The following is a 19940-nucleotide window of genomic DNA, read 5'->3' as shown; positions in this document are numbered from 1 at the left end:
TTACCCCTTATCCTTAGACTGTGACCCCTGGTTCTGGACTTCCCCAACATTGGGAACATTCTTCCTGCATCTAACCTGTCTAAACCCATCAGAATTTTAAACGTTTCTATGAGATCCCCTCTCATTCTTCTGAACTCCAGTGAATACAAGCCCAGTTGACCCAGTCTTTCTTGATATGTCAGTCCCACCTTCCCGGGAATCAGTCTGGTGAATCTTCGCTGCACTCCCTCAATAGCAAGAATGTCCTTCCTCAAATTAGGAGACCAAAACTGTACACAATACTCCAGGTGTGGCCTCACCAAGGCCCTGTACAACTGTAGTAACACCTCCCTGCCCCTGTACTCAAATCCCCTTGCTATGAAGGCCAACATGCCATTTGCTTTCTTAACCGCCTGCTGTACCTGCATGCCAATCTTCAATGACTGATGTACCATGACACCCAGGTCTCGTTGCACCTCCCCTTTTCCTAATTGGTCACTATTCAGATAATAGTCTGTCTCTCTGTTTTTACCACCAAAGTGGATAACCTCACATTTATCCACATTATACTTCATCTGCCATGCATTTGCCCACTCACCTAACCTATCCAAGTCACTCTGCAGCCTCATAGCATCCTCCTCGCAGCTCACACTGCCACCCAACTTAGTGTCATCCGTAAATTTGGAGATACTACATTTAATCCCCTCGTCTAAATCATTAATGTACAGTGTAAACAGCTGGGGCCCCAGCACAGAACCTTGCAGTACCCCACTAGTTACTGCCTGCCATACTGAAAAGTCCCCATTTACTCCTACTCTTTGCTTCCTGTCTGCCAACCAGTTCTCAATCCACGTCAGCACACTACCACCAATCCCATGTGCTTTAACTTTTCACATTAATCTCTTGTGTGGGACCTTGTCGAAAGCCTTCTGAAAGTCCAAATACACCACATCAACTGGTTCTCCCTTGTCCACTCTACTGGAAACATCCTCACAAAATTCCAGAAGATTTGTCAAGCATGATTTCCCTTTCACAAATCCATGCTGACTTGGACCTATCATGTCACCTCTTTCCAAATGCGCTGCTATGACATCCTTAATAATTGATTCCATCATTTTACTCACTACTGATGTCAGGTTGACCAGTCTATAATTCCCTGTTTTCTCTTTTTGCCCTTTTTTAAAAAGTGGGGTTACATTGGCTACCCTCCACGCCATAGGAACTGATCCAGAGTCTATGGAATGTTGGAAAATGACTGTCAATGCATCCGCTATTTTCAAGGCCACCTCCTTAAGTACTGTGGGATGCAGTCCATCAGGTCCTGGGGATTTATCAGCCTTCAATCCCATCAATTTCCCCAACACAATTTCCTGACTAATAAGGATTTCCCTCAGTTCCTCCTTCTTACTAGACCCTCTGACCCCTTTTATATCCGGAAGGTTGTTTGTGTCCTCCTTAGTGAATACCGAACCAAAGTAGTTGTTCAATTGGTCTGCCATTTCTTTGTTCCCCGTTATGACTTCCCCTGATTCTGACTGCAGGGGACCTACGTTTGTCTTTAGTAACCTTTTTCTCTTTACATATCTATAGAAACTTTTGCAGTCCGTCTTTATGTTCCCTGCAAGCTTCCTCTCGTACTCTATTTTCCCTGCCCTAATCAAACCCTTTGTCCTCCTCTGCTGAGTTCTAAATTTCTCCCAGTCCCCGGGTTCACTGCTATTTCTGGCCAATTTGTATGCCACTTCCTTGGCTTGAATACTATCCCTGATTTCCCTTGATAGCCACGGTTGAGCCACCTTCCCTTTTTTATTTTTACGCCAGACAGGGATGTATAATTGTTGTAGTTCATCCTAGTTGTAGTGTATCCTTTCGTAAATATCGAAACCAAAACTGCACGCAGTATTCCAGGTGTGGCCTCACCAATACTTTATATAGCTGTAGTAAGACTTACTTGCTTTTACACTCCATCCCCTTTGCAATAAAGGCCAAGATTCCATTGGCCTTCCTGATCACTTGCTGTACCTGCATACTATCCTTTTGTGTTTCATGCACAAGTACCCCCAGGTCCCGCTGTACTGAGGCACTTTGCAATCTTTCTCCATTTAATTAATAACTTGCTCTTTGATTTTTTCTGCCAAAGTGCATGACCTCACACTTTCCAACATTATACTTCATCTGCCAAATTTTTTCTCACTCAGTTTGCCTGTCTATGTCCTTTTGCAGATTTTTTGTGTCCTCCTCACACATTGCTTTTCCTCCCATCTTTGTATCATCTGCAAACTTGGCTACATTATACTCAGTCCCTTCTTCCAAGTCTAATATGGATTGTAAATAGTTGGTGTCCCAGCACTGATCCCTGCGGCACCCCACTAGTTACTGGTTGCCAACCAGAGAATGAATCATTTATCCCGACTCTCTGTTCTCTGTTAGTTAGCCAATCCTCTATCCATGCTAATATTTTACCCGCAACCCCGTGAACTTTTATCTTGTGCAGTAACCTTTTATGTGGCACCTTGTCAAATGCCTTCTGGAAGTCCAAATACCCCACATCCACTGGTTCCCCTTTATCCACCCTGTTCGTTACATCCTCAAAGAATTCCAGCAAATTCGTCAAACATGACTTCCCCTTCATAAATCCATGCTGACTCTGCCTGACTGAATTTTGCTTTTCCAAATGTCCTGCTACTGCTTCTTTAATAATGGACTCCAACATTTTCCCAACCATAAATGTTAGGCTAACTGGTCTATAGTTTCCTGCTTTTTGTCTGCCTCCTTTTTTAAATAGGGGCATTACATTTGCAGTTTTCCAATCTGCTGGGACCTCCCCAGAATCCAGGGAATTTTGGTAAATTACAACCAATGCATCCACAATCGCTGCCTCTACTTCTCTTAAGACCCAAGGATGAAAGCCATCAGGTCCAGGGGATTTATCTGCCTTTAGTCCCATTATCTTACTGAGTACCACCTCCTTAGTGATTGTGATTGTGCTTATCCATCAAAGGACTCTATTCTTGGTGATTCTCTGATACATTCCAATTAATGAGCTTATAATCGAGAACACCGGACTCTCAGATCTGGGCTAAATATATCACTGGAAAAGAAGAATCAAATATATTCTGTTTTGAAAAACACACATTACCTTTGTTGATCAGGGACTATTGATTCTAACCATCCACTAGGTTAGAGTAGATTGCACATGGTGTATGGAAGGAGCAGAATTGATGGCTTTTACTCAATCTTTACTAACTATGTACTTGAGCAAGTCTTGTCCCTTCACTGTTTGCTTGACCATCCTTGAATAATGGCTTGCTGTGGGTCCAAACCATTTGTAATGTATTTTGCAGATTTACCTCTATGCCTGCTTCAGCTTCCCTGGCCTCAATCCCCAGCCTTGTTGCAAAAGTATTTCAAGTATCTCAACCTGGCACTCTATGCTTAAACCTAACTGATGCTTCAGGCCTATTTGGATGAATGATATTAACAGTTTGCCATAATTAACCTTGGATGTATCCAAACAGCTCCATGCTATTCATTTATTTAACATGCACTAAAAAAAAGGTTTCTACTGTTCATGCCCACTTTCCTAAGTAATGTAGTGTAGAATGTGACCCAAAAATAACTAACCAGCCAAATTGGGATTCAGTGGGTTGGTTGCCACAGATCTGTACTCATTCAATTCAGGCATACCATGCATGTATGTACTGCAATATCAATAGTGTTTGATATGAGACAGGTTCACTGTCTTTCATTGTATGTTTTAATTTGGGATAGCTAAAGATTCAGAACAAATGTGAATTTGTACCTACTATATTACCAAGGCAATCCAATGTAAATATTTACAGAATCCTTGATTTGGGTTCCAGTTAATACTCACAATCTCTCAATCTCCAGGCGTTTTGACTCTCGAAGAATCTATACTGTCGGGCGTCTGTTCTTTTTGATAGTATTATGCATTTCTTTAGGAAATGATTGTACTCCAGAGGGCTTTGATGATAAATTGATGCTCCTTGTGGAACAGAGTCATGCAGACCAGCCTTTGATCTGGTTTATGCTTGGTTAGCTGATCTAAACTAGGGTGATAGCTGAGTGTTGCAATTAGTCTCAGCACCTCTTGGGCTAAGAGAAGGAGAGAATCTGCTAGGGTTCCTGCTCCTTATTGTCATCCAGTGACCCCTGCTAGAAAGTGTACAGTTATAGGTGTCTGGTGAGACCACATTCACATTGTTGAATAAATAGCTGACATTTATCGTCTCGGCCCAAACATAATAAACAATCACTTGGGCAAGGTATTGGAGGTCATATGTGCAACTATGACCCAGCATTTAAGTGCCTTCAGGAGAGAACAGGAAAAAAATGGAGGAGAAAGATCATTTTAAAAAAACATAAAAAGCAACTGAGCCCATTAAGGTTCCTCCTTCCACAGACCGTGTACAATGAATTTCTCCTAGTACTCCAAAAATAGTTGTGGAAAACTTCTGAATATTTATCTATACTTATACCTCCATTATTCAGCTCTGGTTTGGTTGCTTTCCACAGACAGTCCAAACATAATTGAGTCATTGTGTTGCATGGAGTATTTGCTTATTTCTGTGAATACTTATCCTTATGATATCAGACTGTGTGCCTTGAAAGAAAAGCCTATGTCAGTGCCAGCAATCCGTTGCTCTGCCTACTTTTTCCACAGCACTGTAATGCTTTTTATTTATTTTTGAGAGTGAGTGTGTAGTACTGCTACGATCAGCAACTTACCTTGTGTGGATACAGAAACCACATCTTACCATTCCATGGCACAATGCATATGGCCTCCAGTGTATTGCACTTTGGCACATCTGCGGTTTGGAAAGATGCCACCAGAAATAAAATCTAATCGGACAGTGGAAAACAATGAAGCGCAAGTTTAGCGTCATGAAAATGCCAATGGATCAGCTCCCCTGATGGCTCAGTGGGTAAATACAAGGCCAAACAGTCCAGGAAGGCCCGAGAACAAAAAGCAAAGTACTGTAGGTGCTGGAAATCTGAAACAAAAACAGAAAATGCTGGAAATACTCAGCAGGTCAGGCTGCATCTGTGGAGAGAACAAACAAGACGTTTCATGGACTCCATCAAATCTAGGAGATATTACAGAGGAGCAGCATTTAAAAAGAAACAGGAGGAAGGAAAAGAAAGAAACAAAAGCACCCACACAGGAAAAGAAATAGAACGACAAGTAAAGTGCTTAAATGAAGAAGAGGAGATAGTTAAAAGGCAGAAGTGATGTTAGCATGGGACAATAGGAGGCATAAGAGAGAAATCAAAGAAATAAAAGTCATATTGAGACATATTCAGGGTCTCAAAAATGCCTGTTTGCGGCGGCCTTTCCTAAAAATCGAATCTATCCCCTTTAACGGAGGGGAGAGAGCGCTGTGATGTCACCATGTTGATTTACAGCGGCGGACGGCCCAACCGACCCATTTTCAGCCAGTCAGCCTGGCTTTGAGTCTAAGGCCCACCCCCATTATGATTCATTTCCTGAAGGACTTTGAAATGAATTCAAAGTCTTGAAAATGGATCAACTCATCGCACCAAAAGTTCCAGTGGTGAGTACCAGTTAAAAACTCATAGGTGCGCCATCTTTCTGGCCCACCTGAATTTCTGCCCCAGGATGTTTGTGAATGGCTAAAGAGGTGGGGGTTCGGTAAGTGGAAAGGGAAGCATGGAAAATTGACAAAGCTGAACAGGTTCCAGTGTTCCAGGAGTCTGGTAGAAGAAGAAAACAGGTCAACAGCAAGGGTGTAAGCCGCCTCACCAGCACAGCGTGCTGACAGAGTCCTCACATCAAGCACCAACCCACTCCTTCCTTCCATCCCCTGAAATTCCAGCATAACCATCTCATGTTGTCAGCGCTGACTGCCAGAGAGAAAATGGAAGCTATAGTTAAGGTCTGAAGTTGTTAAAATAAATAATGTCACAGAGCTGCAAAGTATCTAGTTTGTTTAGTTAACTGGTTTTGGTGGGGTAGGGGTGGGGGGAAGGAGTTGGGGTACTATAGTTTGCCACGGACCCCTGAGCTGAGGGTTGGGGAAATGAGCCAGAGTTTCCACTCCTGTTTGTTATCCAGTAGCACCTACAGAAAAATGTGTGTTTATGTCAGGTGACAACAGGACTGGGCTCAGTGTTGATGCTATTCACAGTTGAATTTCCTATTTTCCAGCCTCACACATGGAGATTGGCCACTTAAGTGCGTGAGGTACAGTGTGGCTGCCTGAGCCCATAGAACTCAATCAACAGGCAGCGTTATCAGGAGAGGAAGGGAGAAAAGTGGAAGAAAACAAAAAAAATAACAGGCCTTTAATTATTTTGCCTCAGAAATGCCGATAATTGTGATGTCAGTGATGCACACTTAAACCAGATCTGCCTTTCAATAAATTAAAGGAAAATTCACCTCAGTGGTCCTTGCTGATGTTGCCAAGCTTATCTTCTATTCGAGCCCTGAGTCTTCATGTACGGTATATAAATGTAGGGAGCTTTCCGTAAGATTTTGATACTTATAGCACTTGAGAAACAGTAGAGGTAGATTTCGGAATTACTGAAAGGTGTTGAGACTATTGAAGGCTTGAGATTTATTTTCTCAGGAGTTCTGAAATTTTGGTGCATTTTGAAGCCAATTGTAATTCTGCCTTTCGTGCCAAAAATATTTTCTGCTGCTGGGTTGCAGATAGGAACAGCTATAGGCCAGTTTGCCTATTGAGGCTGCTCTGTTATTTTGTTAGGCACGGCAGCTCGGTTATATCTCAATTTCTCATCCTTTATTCACATTCCTTAAAATTCTAACCTCCAAGGACGGATGTGAGGTAAAACAAATGTCAAACTTCCGGTTTTATCAGAGGCAGGTCGGGGGCAGAGTTGGGGGGGTCAACCAACCTGTTCTCAGGAGGTGAGTCAGTCACTGAAATCTTTTAAGTGCTGTCTGTCTCCATTTTAACAGGATTTTAATTTGTAATGGGCCTTAGGAACCCCAGCAAGTAAAAGGAGGAAAGAAGGGCAAGATCCATGAGGCAAGTGTCTTTATTGCACTGCTTGTTGCACACCAGCCTAGCTCTGTCGAGCCCGTGTGGTGGCTGATGTGCAACGGTCACCACACGTTAAAAAAATCCACACTCAGGCATCTTCCACCCCCTCAATTGTAGTTCAGGACTGGAACATCGGGTCCTTCATTGAAACATCTGTGAACTCGTGTGGAAGCAGGTCATCCTCGTTCGAGGGACCACATGTGGGCCAGGAGGAGCAGGTGTGTTTTCTCGAGGCCCAACAAACTTACCAGTACACAGTCAAACCCCTGTGATCAGCCAGTTACCACCCCCCTCCAAATCCCCCGCAATATCCGACCGCCCCCTCCCCACCAATGTCCAATTTTCCCCTCCCCCCGCTGTCTATTCCATCAATTTATTTCATTACTTTAAACACCTCAATCAGATTACTCATTAACTTCTTCATCCCTAGGATTGTAACCCAAATTTACCCAGACGCTCATCCATTGTTAAATCACTTTATCTTGTGTAACATTGTGATATTTTAAATATTTACATATAGTTGTAGGAACTTCAATGCAGCCTGTTCCTTTCATGGAAATCTAACATCATATGTTATGTTAATTTGTAAACCGAAAAATGTTACCACACATGGCTACAATAATCCCAACCAGCAAAGCATTTTACATTCACAGGACAAAACTGACTCATTATCACACTTGTCCACACAGCAGAGCCTGTGGCAGCCCAGAAGCAACTAGGGGATTAATTGGATTGGCAGTATGCTGCTACAGCTATTTTAAATACAAAATTCTTATATTTTAGTAACCTTAGAAGAAGTGAGCACAATTCAACATTATCAAAACAAAAAGAGTTGCACACAAACTTTCACCTCTCTTTTCCTGTTTTAGATATTGATCAATCTGCTGTGCATTTCAAACATTTTTCTGTTTTTAAAATGTTAAACCACATGAGGTTAGAATTTACACTTGCGATAACAGTGGATGAACACTTGATGGGTTTTTACAACCTTGCTTTGTCCATTTAACAGAGGCAATAATAAATACTTTAATGTCTCCATTAAAATATTGGACAGAGGAATGCCATAAAAAAGTGTTAAGCTTTTGACCTTGATTCTTACCAACCATAATTTCTAGCCTTTATTGCTCTTTTGAGTCTGTCAAAAAAGAAATAAAACTCACTAGACTGCAATCTTAAAAAAAAAACTGGTGTGCACAAATATGTGGTTTGTGGGAAGAGATGGGAGATAAATTTTGTTCACTGATGTAGACCTAACCGACAGCCTCCCATTTTGATTTCGTCATAAGAACATAAGAACATAAGAATTAGGAACAGGAGTAGGCCATCTAGCCCCTTGAGCCTGCTCCGCCATTCAACAAGATCATGGCTGATCTGGCCGTGGACTCAGCTCCACTTACCTGCCCGCTCCCCATAACCCTTAATTCCCTTATTGGTTAAAAATCGATCTGTCTGTGATTTGAATACATTCAATGAGCTCGCCTCAACTGCTTCCTTGGGCAGAGAATTCCACAGATTCACAACCCTCTGGGAGAAGAAATTCCTTCTCAACTTGGTTTTAAATTGGCTCCCCCGTATTTTGAGGCTGTGCCCCCTAGTTCTAGTCTCCCCAACCAGTGGAAACAACCACTCTGCCTCTATCTTGTCTATCCCTTTCATTATTTTAAATGTTTCTACAAGATCACCCCTCATCCTTCTGAACTCCAACGAGTAAAGACTCTCAGTCTACTCAATCTATCATCATAAGGTAACCCCCTCACCTCCGGAATCATCCTAGTGAATCGTCTCTGTACCCCCTCCAAAGCTAGTATATCTTTTCTTAAGTAAGGTGACCAAAACTGCACGCAGTACTCCAGGTGCGGCCTCACCAGTACCCTGTACAGTTGCAGCAGGACCTCCCTGCTTTTGTACTCCATCCCTCTCGCAATGAAGGCCAACATTCCATTCGCCTTCCTGATTACCTGCTGCACCTACAAACTAACTTTTTGGGATTCATGCACAAGGACCCCCAGATCCCTCTGCACCGCAGCATGTTGTAATTTCTCCCCATTCAAATAATATTCCCTTTTACTGTTTTTTTTTCCAAAGTGGATGACCTCACATTTTCCGACATTGTATTCCATCTGCCAAACTTTAGCCCATTCGCTTAACCTATCTAAATCTCTTTGCAGCCTCTCTGTGTCCTCTACACAACCCGCTTTCCCACTAATCTTTGTGTCATCTGCAAATTTTGTTACACTACACTCTGTCTCCTCTTCCAGGTCATCTATGTATATTGTAAACAGTTGTGGTCCCAGCACCGATCCCTGTGGCACACCACTAACCACCCATTTCCAACCCGAAAAGGACCCATTTATCCCAACTCTCTGCTTTCTGATAGCCAGCCAATTCTCAATCTATGCTAATACATTTCCTCTGACTCCGTGTACCTTTATCTTCTGCAGTAACCTTTTGTGTGGCACCTTATCGAATGCCTTTTGGAAATCTAAATACACCACATCCATCGGTACACCTCTATCCACCGTGCTCATTATATCCTCAAAGAATTCCAGTAAATTAGTTAAACATGATTTCCCCTTCATGAATCCATGTTGCGTCTGCTTGATTGCACTATTCCTATCTAGATGTCCCGCTATTTCTTCCTTAATGATAGCTTCAAGCATTTTCCCCACTACAGATGTTAACATAACCGGCCTATAGTTACCTGCCTTTTGTCTGCCCCCTTTTTTAAACAGAGGCGTTACATTAGCTGCTTTCCAATCCGATGGTACCTCCCCAGAGTCCAAAGAATTTTGGTCGATTATAACCAATGCATCTGCTGTAACTTCCGCCATCTCTTTTAATACCCTGGGATGCATTTCATCAGGACCAGGCGACTTGTCTACCTTGAGTCCCATTAGCCTGTCTAGCACTACCCCCCTAGTGATAGTGATTGTCTCAAGGTCCTCCCTTCCCATATTCCTGTGACCAGTAATTTTTGGCATGGTTTTTGTGTCTTCCACTGTGAAGACCGAAGCAAAATAATTGTCTACTATAGTCTTATTAGTATCACTTTTCACAGTTCCCTGTGGATGTTGATTGTTCTAGTAAGGATTATATAAGCTCTGTGCTTGTTACTGCATAGTAGCAAATCATATAATCATACAACTCGGAAGGAAGCCATTTGGCCCATCGTGTCTGTGCCAGCTCTTTGAAAGAGCTATCCAAGTAGTCCCATTCCCCTGCTATTTCCCCAAATCCTTGCAAATTTCTCCTTTTCACATATATATATCATTTTGAAAGTTACTATTGGATCTGCTTCCACGACCCTTTCAGGTAGTGCATTCGAGATCATAACAACTTGTTGCAAATAAACAATTCTCCTAATTGCCTCCCTGGATGTTTTGCCAATTATCTTAAATCTGTGTCCTCTAGTTACCGGCCCTCCTGCCCATGGAAACAGTTTCTCCCCATCTTCTCTAGAAACCCCCCCCACAATTTGAAACACCTCTATTAAGTCTAACAAAGGACCTTTGTCTGGATGTTATAACTCACCCATAAACAGGCTAATCTGCATCACACAAAAGTTGAGGAAAATAAAAAGTTCTTACAAGCCACATTTTACAAGTTTATTTTTGGGGGGATAAACACTAAATAAACATAAATACAAAAGCAAAATACTGCGTATGCTGGAAATCTGAAATCAAAACAGAAAATGCTGGAAATACTCAGCAGGTCAGGCAGCCTCTGTGGAGAGAGAAACAGAGGTAACGTTTCAGGTCGTTGATCTTTCATCAGGGTTCTGGCAAAAGGTCATCGACCTGAAACGTTAACTCTGCTTCTCTCTCCAAAGATGCTGCCTGACATGCTGAGTATTTCCAGCATTTTCTGTTTTTATACTAAATAAACATAATTATAACTGCAACTCTCAGAAACCATCAAGTCATCTTAAAATCTTTCTGCCTTAAGTTCATGCACAACCAACAGTGCAAGAAAGTAATATCTGAATGGTTCTTACAGGTTCCATCCCAACCACCAACCAATGTGATTACTTCAAACAATCATTGGTCCTGTTTTCCAACCAATCTGATGTGTAAATACTGACAACTTCCAATCCCAGTGGCAAAATGCAAATTTTTTTGTGAAGCATTGACAAGCTGACATATGGTTTGAAGCACCAAGGGGGATGAATTGGTTCTCATCGCAATCATTTTTTGGGCAGAAAACTTGTGTTGGGGGGACCAATTTTGGGCCTTGTTTTCTCGTGGAGGTGCGCCGGCTTCAGATTGAAAGGGGGCAACTTCCAAAGTGTCCAACAGGACGCTCGTCTGAAGCAGGTATCAGGCCCTTGAATATGCAAATTAGGATTCTTACACCTGTTTTAGGGCTGAGCTCCAAATTCATCTTCAGTTGGGCAGAGTCTGTTCCCTTTCTGGGTCTACGGTGGCCTGACCAGCAGTCCTTAAAGGGACCGTTGCAGGCTACCCACAATAAGGTGAGCTACCTTCATTATGCTTTTGTTTCTGTGGAGCCAGGAACAGTAGGAGTGCTCCTCCTGGCTCCACAAAATTACTAAGGGCTTCAGCTAGTCCAAGCTCATCCCCCCACACCAGATTGTCTGGACTGTAAGGGGCCGAAATTCATCCCCGCTGGAAACGGGTCGCACCTGCCACTTTTCTTGTGTTTTGGCCACCGCAATGGACGTGGCAGCCCATTTTGTGAAATTCAGCTCATTGTCGTTTTTTTCCGAGCAGGGCGGCTGTGGCAGTGCGCCCTCCCCTTTAATGGAGGCTGCACCACCATTTTACACTCACTGTAAACACAGTGTCCCTGACTGGAAAAACTTGACCTTTATTGCAATGGGGGTGGAGTATAAAAGCAGGGCAATCTTGCTACAGTTGTACAGGGTATTGGTGAGGCCACACCTGGAATACTGCGTGCAGTTTTGGTTTCCATATTTACGAAAGGATATACTTGCTTTGGAGGTAGTTCAGAGAAAGTTCACTAGGTTGATTCCGGAGATGAGAGGGTTGACTTGTGAGTAAAGGTTGAGTAGGTTGGGCTTCTACTCATTGGAATTCAGAAGAATGAGAGGTGATCTTATCGCAACGTATAAGATTATGAGGGGGCTTGACAAGGTGGATGCAGAGAGGATGTTTCCACTGATGGGGGAGACTAGAACTAGGGGGCATAATCGTAGAATAAGGGGACGCCCATTTAAAACAGAGATGAGGAGAAATTTATTTTCTCAGAGGGTTGTAAATCTGTGGAATTCACTGCCGAAACATTGAATAAATTTAAGATAGAGATAGACAGTTTTTTAAGGGAATAAGGGGTTATGGGGCGCGGGCAGGAAAGTGGACCTGACTCCATGATCGGATCAGCCATGATCGTATTAAATGACGGAGCAGGCTCGAGGGGCTGTATGGACTACTCCTACTCGTATTTTTTATGTTCTTATGTAACTGTCAGAGCGCGGATGGAAGATTTTCTGAGGGGAATTTTGCTTGCAGGGCGGGACATTTGTGGTGCGCGCTTTGTTGATGCACTTTGGAGGGTTCGGCAGTAGCGGAGCGGAAGTGGGTACCGCCGGAAAAACCACCGCAGAGAATTTCGCGACCAGCAGCTCTTCAACTACAAATCAGCGGCCATTCGGCACTGCTGCGTGACTGCCTCTTTCCGGCAATAACAGGCCTTATCGGCAAGCTGCATTTCGGCCCCTAATAGTCCTGGACAAAGTAGATGGTTTCATGGTCCTTTTAATTTACTTTGGGGAAACAGTGTGATAGATTTTGGCAGCTGTTTGAGAAGGGATGGCTAGAATCCAGTTGTAAGCACTAATATTTCTCACTGTTTGCTTTCTCTGAGCAGCTCATTTTCTTGTCTGCGGTTGTGAAGAGAATACCGACAACATTCCAGTGTAATCACATCTATTTCAAACAAAATATCCTTTCATCAGTTACATTTGATATCAGTTGTGGGTAGTGAATTACATTTCAGCAAGATGTGATTTGCAATAATGGGCCCAGGAATAATTGTTGAATCAACGTCAGTTGAAAACGAGTCAGATCTTCCCCAAATTACTATCTTTTCTATCAGAGTTTTTCTGTGTGGTATTTTCAGTTGTCTTTTAATTATTTCAGCTTTAAAATTTTGTGGTATTCTATGCCAAGATTTGGAAGTTATTAATATAAGCTGAATGCATAAAGATGTATTTCATAAAAGTCACATCTAAAATTTCCCCAGCTGTAGAGCACTGATTGCAGCAAGGTGGTGAATTCCATGGCTGAAGCAGCTAGTTTAGATGTTGACTGCAAGTATAGATCAATCTAGGGATGCACAATTATTTGTACATATGTATATAGTAGTGGTTTTCCAGCTTTTCTGTGCCAGGGACCATCCCCTTCTGAACAGTGTCAGCTACCCACAGAAAACAGTGCCATCATTGCAGAAAATATTTTTATCATATTTAGAATGGAATCAGGGTGCAAGACAAAAACTGCAAAATAAAAATAAAAAAATCTAAAGACTTCAGGAACCACATGATCCCTTGGTAGATTTCTTAGGGTTTTGGAAAACCAGCTTAAAAATTTGTCTAGCACTAGTCATTGTGGAGGGCTGAGGGGCAATGAATGAACTACAGATGCTGATATTGTAAATAGAATTAATTTGAAATACAGCCTTTGATTTCTCCATATCCAGTCAAGGGGACAGAATAGTAAAACATTCGCGGTGCCAGGGGTGGTAAGGCCCCACAATCAGTCACTTGCCGAGTTCCTCATCCTAGCCACGTCACTGAGGAGAGTTGTTGAGTGGAGACAAGGCACTTTCTCACAAGGAGGGAGGAAAAATTGGAGAAACAGTCATTCCTGTGCCACTCTGTCCTTGGCTCTAGACTTGACCAATTCCCAATTGCCAGTCCAAGTGGCATTGGCACAGAGCTGGGAACAGTTTTCCCACCCAAGATCACATCCACAGCTGAACAACAAAGGTAGTAGCAGCAATTAGTACAATAGGTTGTACAATAGAATTAAATGCATCAGTTTTGTCTTTAAAAAGTGATCTGAAAAGTTATACAGGGTACTGTATTTTTAGAATCCCAGTTGGTAAAAGCATTGCTTGTTGGAGCACTAAACGATAGAAATATTACATGTGGCTACATTACAGGGTGCTCCTTGGTCCAGCTGGCTCGATATGTCACAACAATAATGGGGTGTAAATTGCGGCGTCTCCGGGTGCGTACGATTTGTGCACGCGCCCGAAGAGGCCCCGCAAGTTCCAGGTTTAGGAGTTCAAAGCGCATGCGCTGAAATCCGGCACTTGCAATCTGTCAAAATATCTTTTGATAGTTCTCACACATCCCTGGGAGAAGGGCCTTCACGGGCGGAAATTTGGGCTATTTGCCCAACTCTTGCCCAGCGAATGTCCTTCAAACTTTTACGCATAAGGCTTGCTTTTACCAGCTTAAGAGTTTTAAAAGATAGAAAAATTAAATTTTATCACTAATTTTTATTAAAAACCCTGTCCATTAAGGTAAGTTTATTTTTAACCCTATTAAAATATTTTCAAACAAATAATTTTTTTCCTAAAACATTTAATTCAATTCAATTTCAATTCAATTTAAATATCTGAGTTTTTTTTTATTGTATTGTGTTTCTGTGTTTTTGGGGGTATTCTCATTGATTGTAATGGGAGCTCGTACAAACGGAACTTATTGGTGATCCAGGCCCATGTGATCCCAGGCTGCACTTACTTTGGGCTGCACATCTGGCCTCAGACCGGAAATGTTCGTTCCTCCGGGACCACCAGGTACTTTCGTTAAAAACATTTTGGTCGGAGGCATCCGTAATCTTTGGCCCAGTGTGTTTATCCAAAAAGCCATTGACATATATAACTTTAAACAAAGAGATATCATAATCAAATTGATTGTTTTTTCTCTATTTTCTGCAGTCGGTGATCATGTCATATACAGACCCTTCTACCTGTATCTTTAAAACTCAACACTACAACTGGCCTCAGAAAGAATAGGAGGGGAAAAGCTGTGAGAGTTCAATGATAGTGCTATCCATGGCCCCTTAAAGAGAAAACACCTTTCACTTATATATTGCTTTACCATGTCTCTTGAGAATTGTCTCAAAATGCTTCACACAAGTTACTTTTTTAGTGTGGTTACTGTTATTATTTCAGCAAACATGCCAACCAAACTGCACAAAGCAAGATCTCAAACTGTAATGAGATGAATGATCAGTGAATCTGTTTTTGTTGGTGTTGGCTAACATTGGGGGAAACGCCCTGCCATTGGATCTATAATGTGCACCTGAACAGGCAGACAGGTCCTCGGTGTAACATCTCATCCAAAAGATGACACCTCTGATAAGGGAGCACTGAACCATCAGTTTAGATTCTGTGCTCATTCCCTGGAGTGGTCCCATGGTACATGCGTTGAGCAGGATTGGGCTTGTGTGTGAGTAGCCCGTCTACACTCACTGTCATGAAGAATCACCACTTGTATGAAGGATGCCAGTGCTTGTGGGCCCAAACCCTAGTAGAATCGGTGACATCAGGGGAGGTGGGCAGAATAATTGGAAAGAAAAAGAAACTCAACTTAATACTGCAAGTATGAAGCACTTGAGAATTTTGTTTTTCTACTGGCTAAAAGAGCTAAAATTAGAAGCTCACTGAAGGTCTTTATTCTTTTTTTTTAAAAGAACTTAATTTTTTCAAGATGTTCTTGGATGATTTTTGAATATTGCAATGAGAGAACCAGGTTTGAAATCGGTAAAGATGTTTATAACAGTGCCCTCTAGTGATCATCAAGTTGTGATTTAAATGAACACTTTAAAATGAAACTCATTGCTGCCTTTCCTTTCACCCTCCAGAGTTATGTATGAAGAAGATGGCTTTTGTCAGCCCTACAGGGGCATCGCCTGTGCGAGGTTCATCGAAAGCAGCAGCATTTATGTGGACTCGCTACAGATGCAAGGGGAAATTGAAAATCAAATCACAGGTACAGGAGATACTGGATGATAATGATGAGTTGTGCCTGGATTCATGCTGTGATGAAAGTGCTGGTCTCAAGCTGCCAGCACACTGAAAGTTCAAAGCTTTTACTGTAGCTAGTAAATTATGGATTCCATCTCTGGCATTGCCAAGTCGTTTGAAGTGCTGATTCATAGTGGCATGTGGTTCTATGGGCATTGGTCACTTTCTAGTATCCTGCCCAAGAGGCCATTCTAAATGAGCGAGTCTCGACATTGTTCAACCGCAGAAGGAGAGCATGCATCATAGACAAGCCCAATTTGTTTTCTAGCCTGATATCCAAAGATGCACATTTTCCAACAAATGTCATTGAAGAGCCTCCAGGAGTGAGAACCTTGGCTGATTTTTATTTTTACCTCCCCTAGCCCAGTAACCGTCTAGCCAATTGTAGTGCTTCTCTTGCTATTCCAGTTGAGGTTCGATAACTCAGCACTGACTTGGAACTAAGTCCTCAGGGCTCAGTTCCACACTCAGCAGTGCATTTACCCAGTGGGTTATCAGCGGATCGTTGGAACATTTAAAGGAGAGAGTTATTTACATTGAAACTAGCTGTCCTAGAATCGTTTTCTTAGAATAGCAAAGCCTCCTGTAAGTTCCTCGAAGAAATATGTGTTGATGCAATTAGTAAAGAATCACTCTCATTTAGATTTTTCCTGAACTTGAATTGAGCTCTGAGTCAAGCTGTTTTATTTAGTATAATTGCTGTTACTGATTTGGAAAATTGGAACAATTTAAAGCATTAAGCAAGTTAATAATCTGGCTTGTTTACCCTGTAGCTGCTTTTACGATGATTGGAACCTCAAATCATCTAACAGACCGCTGTTCCCAGTTCGCCATCCCCTCGCTGTGCCATTTTGCTTTCCCTTACTGCGACAATACCTCGTCGATACCCAAACCTCGTGACCTTTGCAGAGATGAGTGCGAGATCCTGGAAAATGACCTTTGCAAGACTGAATATATTTTCGCCAGATCAAATCCTTTGATCCTAATGAGATTGAAGCTGCCAAACTGTGAAGATCTCCCCATGCCAGACAGTCCGGAGGCAGCAAACTGCATGCGCATCGGAATTCCTATGGCAGAACCCATCAATAAGAGTAAGTAAAGATGCGAACTTCGACTAACAGAGAATATTGGTTAGTCCGACAGTATTGAGAAGTTTCTGTGGAATTGTTTTTTACATTCCTTCCCCTCCAATTTTCTCCCTTTACCCCTCCTCTTCTGAAGGCAGTATCTGGTGCTGGGGCTAATTCCACGAGTGTTGGTAATTATCTCATTCAAGTGATCAATTTTATGCCAACAGAACTATTTACCATGGGGGCTGCAACCCCTGTACCTGACCCTGTTGGATGTATGGACATCAGACTTACTACCAGCAGTGGTATTGCAATCAGGAGCAGGGATCCTGATTGATTTCTTTCCCCTCATCTCTAACCCAGGGGTGCTGAGGCCAGTAATAATGGGCTCAAAATTGGCCAGGAGTTGCTCTGTTTTTTTTGGAGCAACTTGATTTTTCTGGAGTATCTTAAAAATCCCCATTTTGCACATTCAATTTGCACCAGTGTATGTGAGTTAGTTAGGATTTTTTTAGTTTTTTTTTTCAAAAGGGGGCGATACCAACCACCTGCGCCTGTTTTGGCCATTTAGGCCACTTTGGACAGCTAATAGTTACTCCAAACGAACTTAGGCCAGCATATGTGGCCACGTGGCCACACAGAGTTAAGAAATCAACGCAGGTAGATACATCTGAGACCATTCGGCCAGAGATAGGGGCGGGAAGGGAAGCGGAGAAGACCTTGCAAAGCACTAAACAAAGCACAACAAGTAGTAAGCATTCAAGAAGACATAAAAACATTCAAGAAGAAATAAAAAATAAAACTAAGTCCTACCTTCCTATCAAAACTCAGCCCGGGAAGTCAGCGGGCCAACCGGTGCGGGAGGCCACTCAGCTTGGGATAGGTGCGAGACGAGCGGGAGTGCACAGGGAACTGTCTGCAGACATCGAAGCAGAAGACACAGGCTGGCTGACTGCAGGAATCAACCTCACGGACAACGGGCTGGCCAGTGCGGGAGACCACTCGGCTGGGGATAGGTGCGGGGCGACCGGGCTGGCTGGCTGCAGATTGCCAAAGTTCTGCGCTACTGCGCATGCGCGCACACTCCAATGCACATGTGGAGAGCTGCCGGCACTGTTTCTGGTGCAGGGCCCTAGCTCTGCCCCCGAATCAACTGGCCACACCACGCCAAGCACCAGGAGAGGCAACACAGCGGCCAGAATCGGGGGACATTTTTTTGCCGCCCTTTTCATCCTACAAAAGCGGCACAACTCCGGTGAGTGCAACTCCGGTGAGTGCAACAAAAATCTGCAAGGGCCAATTTTAAGCCCAATGCCCCTACTATTGCCCAAGCTGAGGTCAGTTAACTCAGCAGAGTCCTTGGAACAGTCCTGGCATGCATAGCTCAGTGCAACACGTAAAGTGTAACCAGCTACTGAGCTATTGGGCAATCAGGCTCAGCTTTCATGAAGTAAAAATATGGAACTGCATTCAAACAAGGAAAGAAGAAAACTGTAAAAAATTGGGAAAGATATTGTTACATTATAACGCTGTTTCTCTCTGCTAATATAAACATGGGCACTGACAGTTTTGGGAATACTTACATGCACAATTTTTTCTTTTATGCCCGTTTTCTCCCCGCCACTCCTGAATGCATTGACTCCTTGCTGGGATATTGTTTCACAGGCAGTGATTGGTCATTCTCCACGTCGGTAATGAGCGTCAGCAAACTGTGTGACCACTAGGGGCATCGCAGCTGAGCCAGGTCCTTTGTGTTCACACTCATACCTTTCCAGCAAGGATTGCTGTATCGACATCAAGAGCATGAACCCTAGCTGATGTGCCCTTCCCTAACCCAGGGCCGCCGCGGCCAATTTTAAAGTTTCATTGGCAATTGCAGCTGAGCTCAGCTTACTCGGCATAAATTAGGTTACCGAACCCGAGACTTTCCTGGTCTATGGCTTCAGCATTTGCTGGGTAAATTAATTGAGCCATCAAGAAAACTCCTCATGATTTTTTAAAAATCTCTTTGCTGAATGGTATTTCTGTACTATTTTTATTCCCCCACAGATCACAAATGTTTTAATATTAGCGGTATTGATTACCGTGGTACCGTGAGTGTAACAAAATCAGGGCGACAGTGTCAGCCATGGAACTCTCAGTATCCACACAGTCATTCCTACACTGCGGTTAAATATCCTGAACTCAATGGTGGCCACTCGTATTGCCGGAATCCAGGGAACCACAAGGATGCTCCGTGGTGCTTTACTCTGGATGAATCAGTCAAGTTGGAGTTGTGTGAAATTCCACTGTGCGGTAAGGACCATCAATTGAAATTTCTGAAGGGGGACTGGATATGGTGCAGTGGGTTAGTACACTGTATTTTTATACGCTTTTTCAAATTGAGAAATATCGTTGAGGGCCAGGATCCCTAGTTCAGGACAGTAACAAGCTTACAGAGAGCAGAAGGTGAGATAAATCAACAAGTAATGGTCAGGCGATGCTAAGTTTGGGCTTTCAAAACCTGGACATTGTAAAAGGAAGGAAAGGCCGAGGGAGGAAAGATGTTCCACAGCCTTCAGGGCTCTGAGAAAGCAGAAGTCAGAGTGTGGAGTGGTGCAGGGAATATGCAAGGAGCAGCAACAGTCTGCAGGATAGTATCTTTGAGGATCAGGAGGCATAATAGAGGCAAGTTCGGGGGAGCAGTGACCATACAAGTATTGATAAAATGAAGGAAGACTAGGAAGATTTGACAGAGAGAGGTGGAGGTATGAGAAGGGTCGCCCATTAAGCTTTTGCTGAAAGGGTATCACTGGATGAGCAGCAATATCCATAATCGGAAAGC

The 19940-nt window shown here is 42.9% G+C and overlaps 1 protein-coding gene across 1 annotated transcript in view; it reads left to right on the top strand.

Annotated features, from left to right (window-relative positions):
- The window catches only part of ror1 (receptor tyrosine kinase-like orphan receptor 1), a 331882-nt gene that overhangs the window by 297799 nt on the left and 14143 nt on the right, over positions 1–19940 (top strand). Inside the window, exons 5-7 of the mRNA XM_070886144.1 lie at positions 15884–16011; positions 16820–17137; positions 19166–19411. Coding sequence (XP_070742245.1) covers positions 15884–16011; positions 16820–17137; positions 19166–19411 — 692 coding nt within the window. The remainder of the gene's footprint in view (positions 1–15883; positions 16012–16819; positions 17138–19165; positions 19412–19940) is intronic.

The sequence above is a fragment of the Pristiophorus japonicus genome, chromosome 8, assembly GCF_044704955.1.
Source record: "Pristiophorus japonicus isolate sPriJap1 chromosome 8, sPriJap1.hap1, whole genome shotgun sequence".
Taxonomy (NCBI): domain Eukaryota; kingdom Metazoa; phylum Chordata; class Chondrichthyes; family Pristiophoridae; genus Pristiophorus; species Pristiophorus japonicus.
Note: the sequence above shows the minus strand (reverse complement) of the source record. Positions and strands in the feature narration are given on the sequence as shown.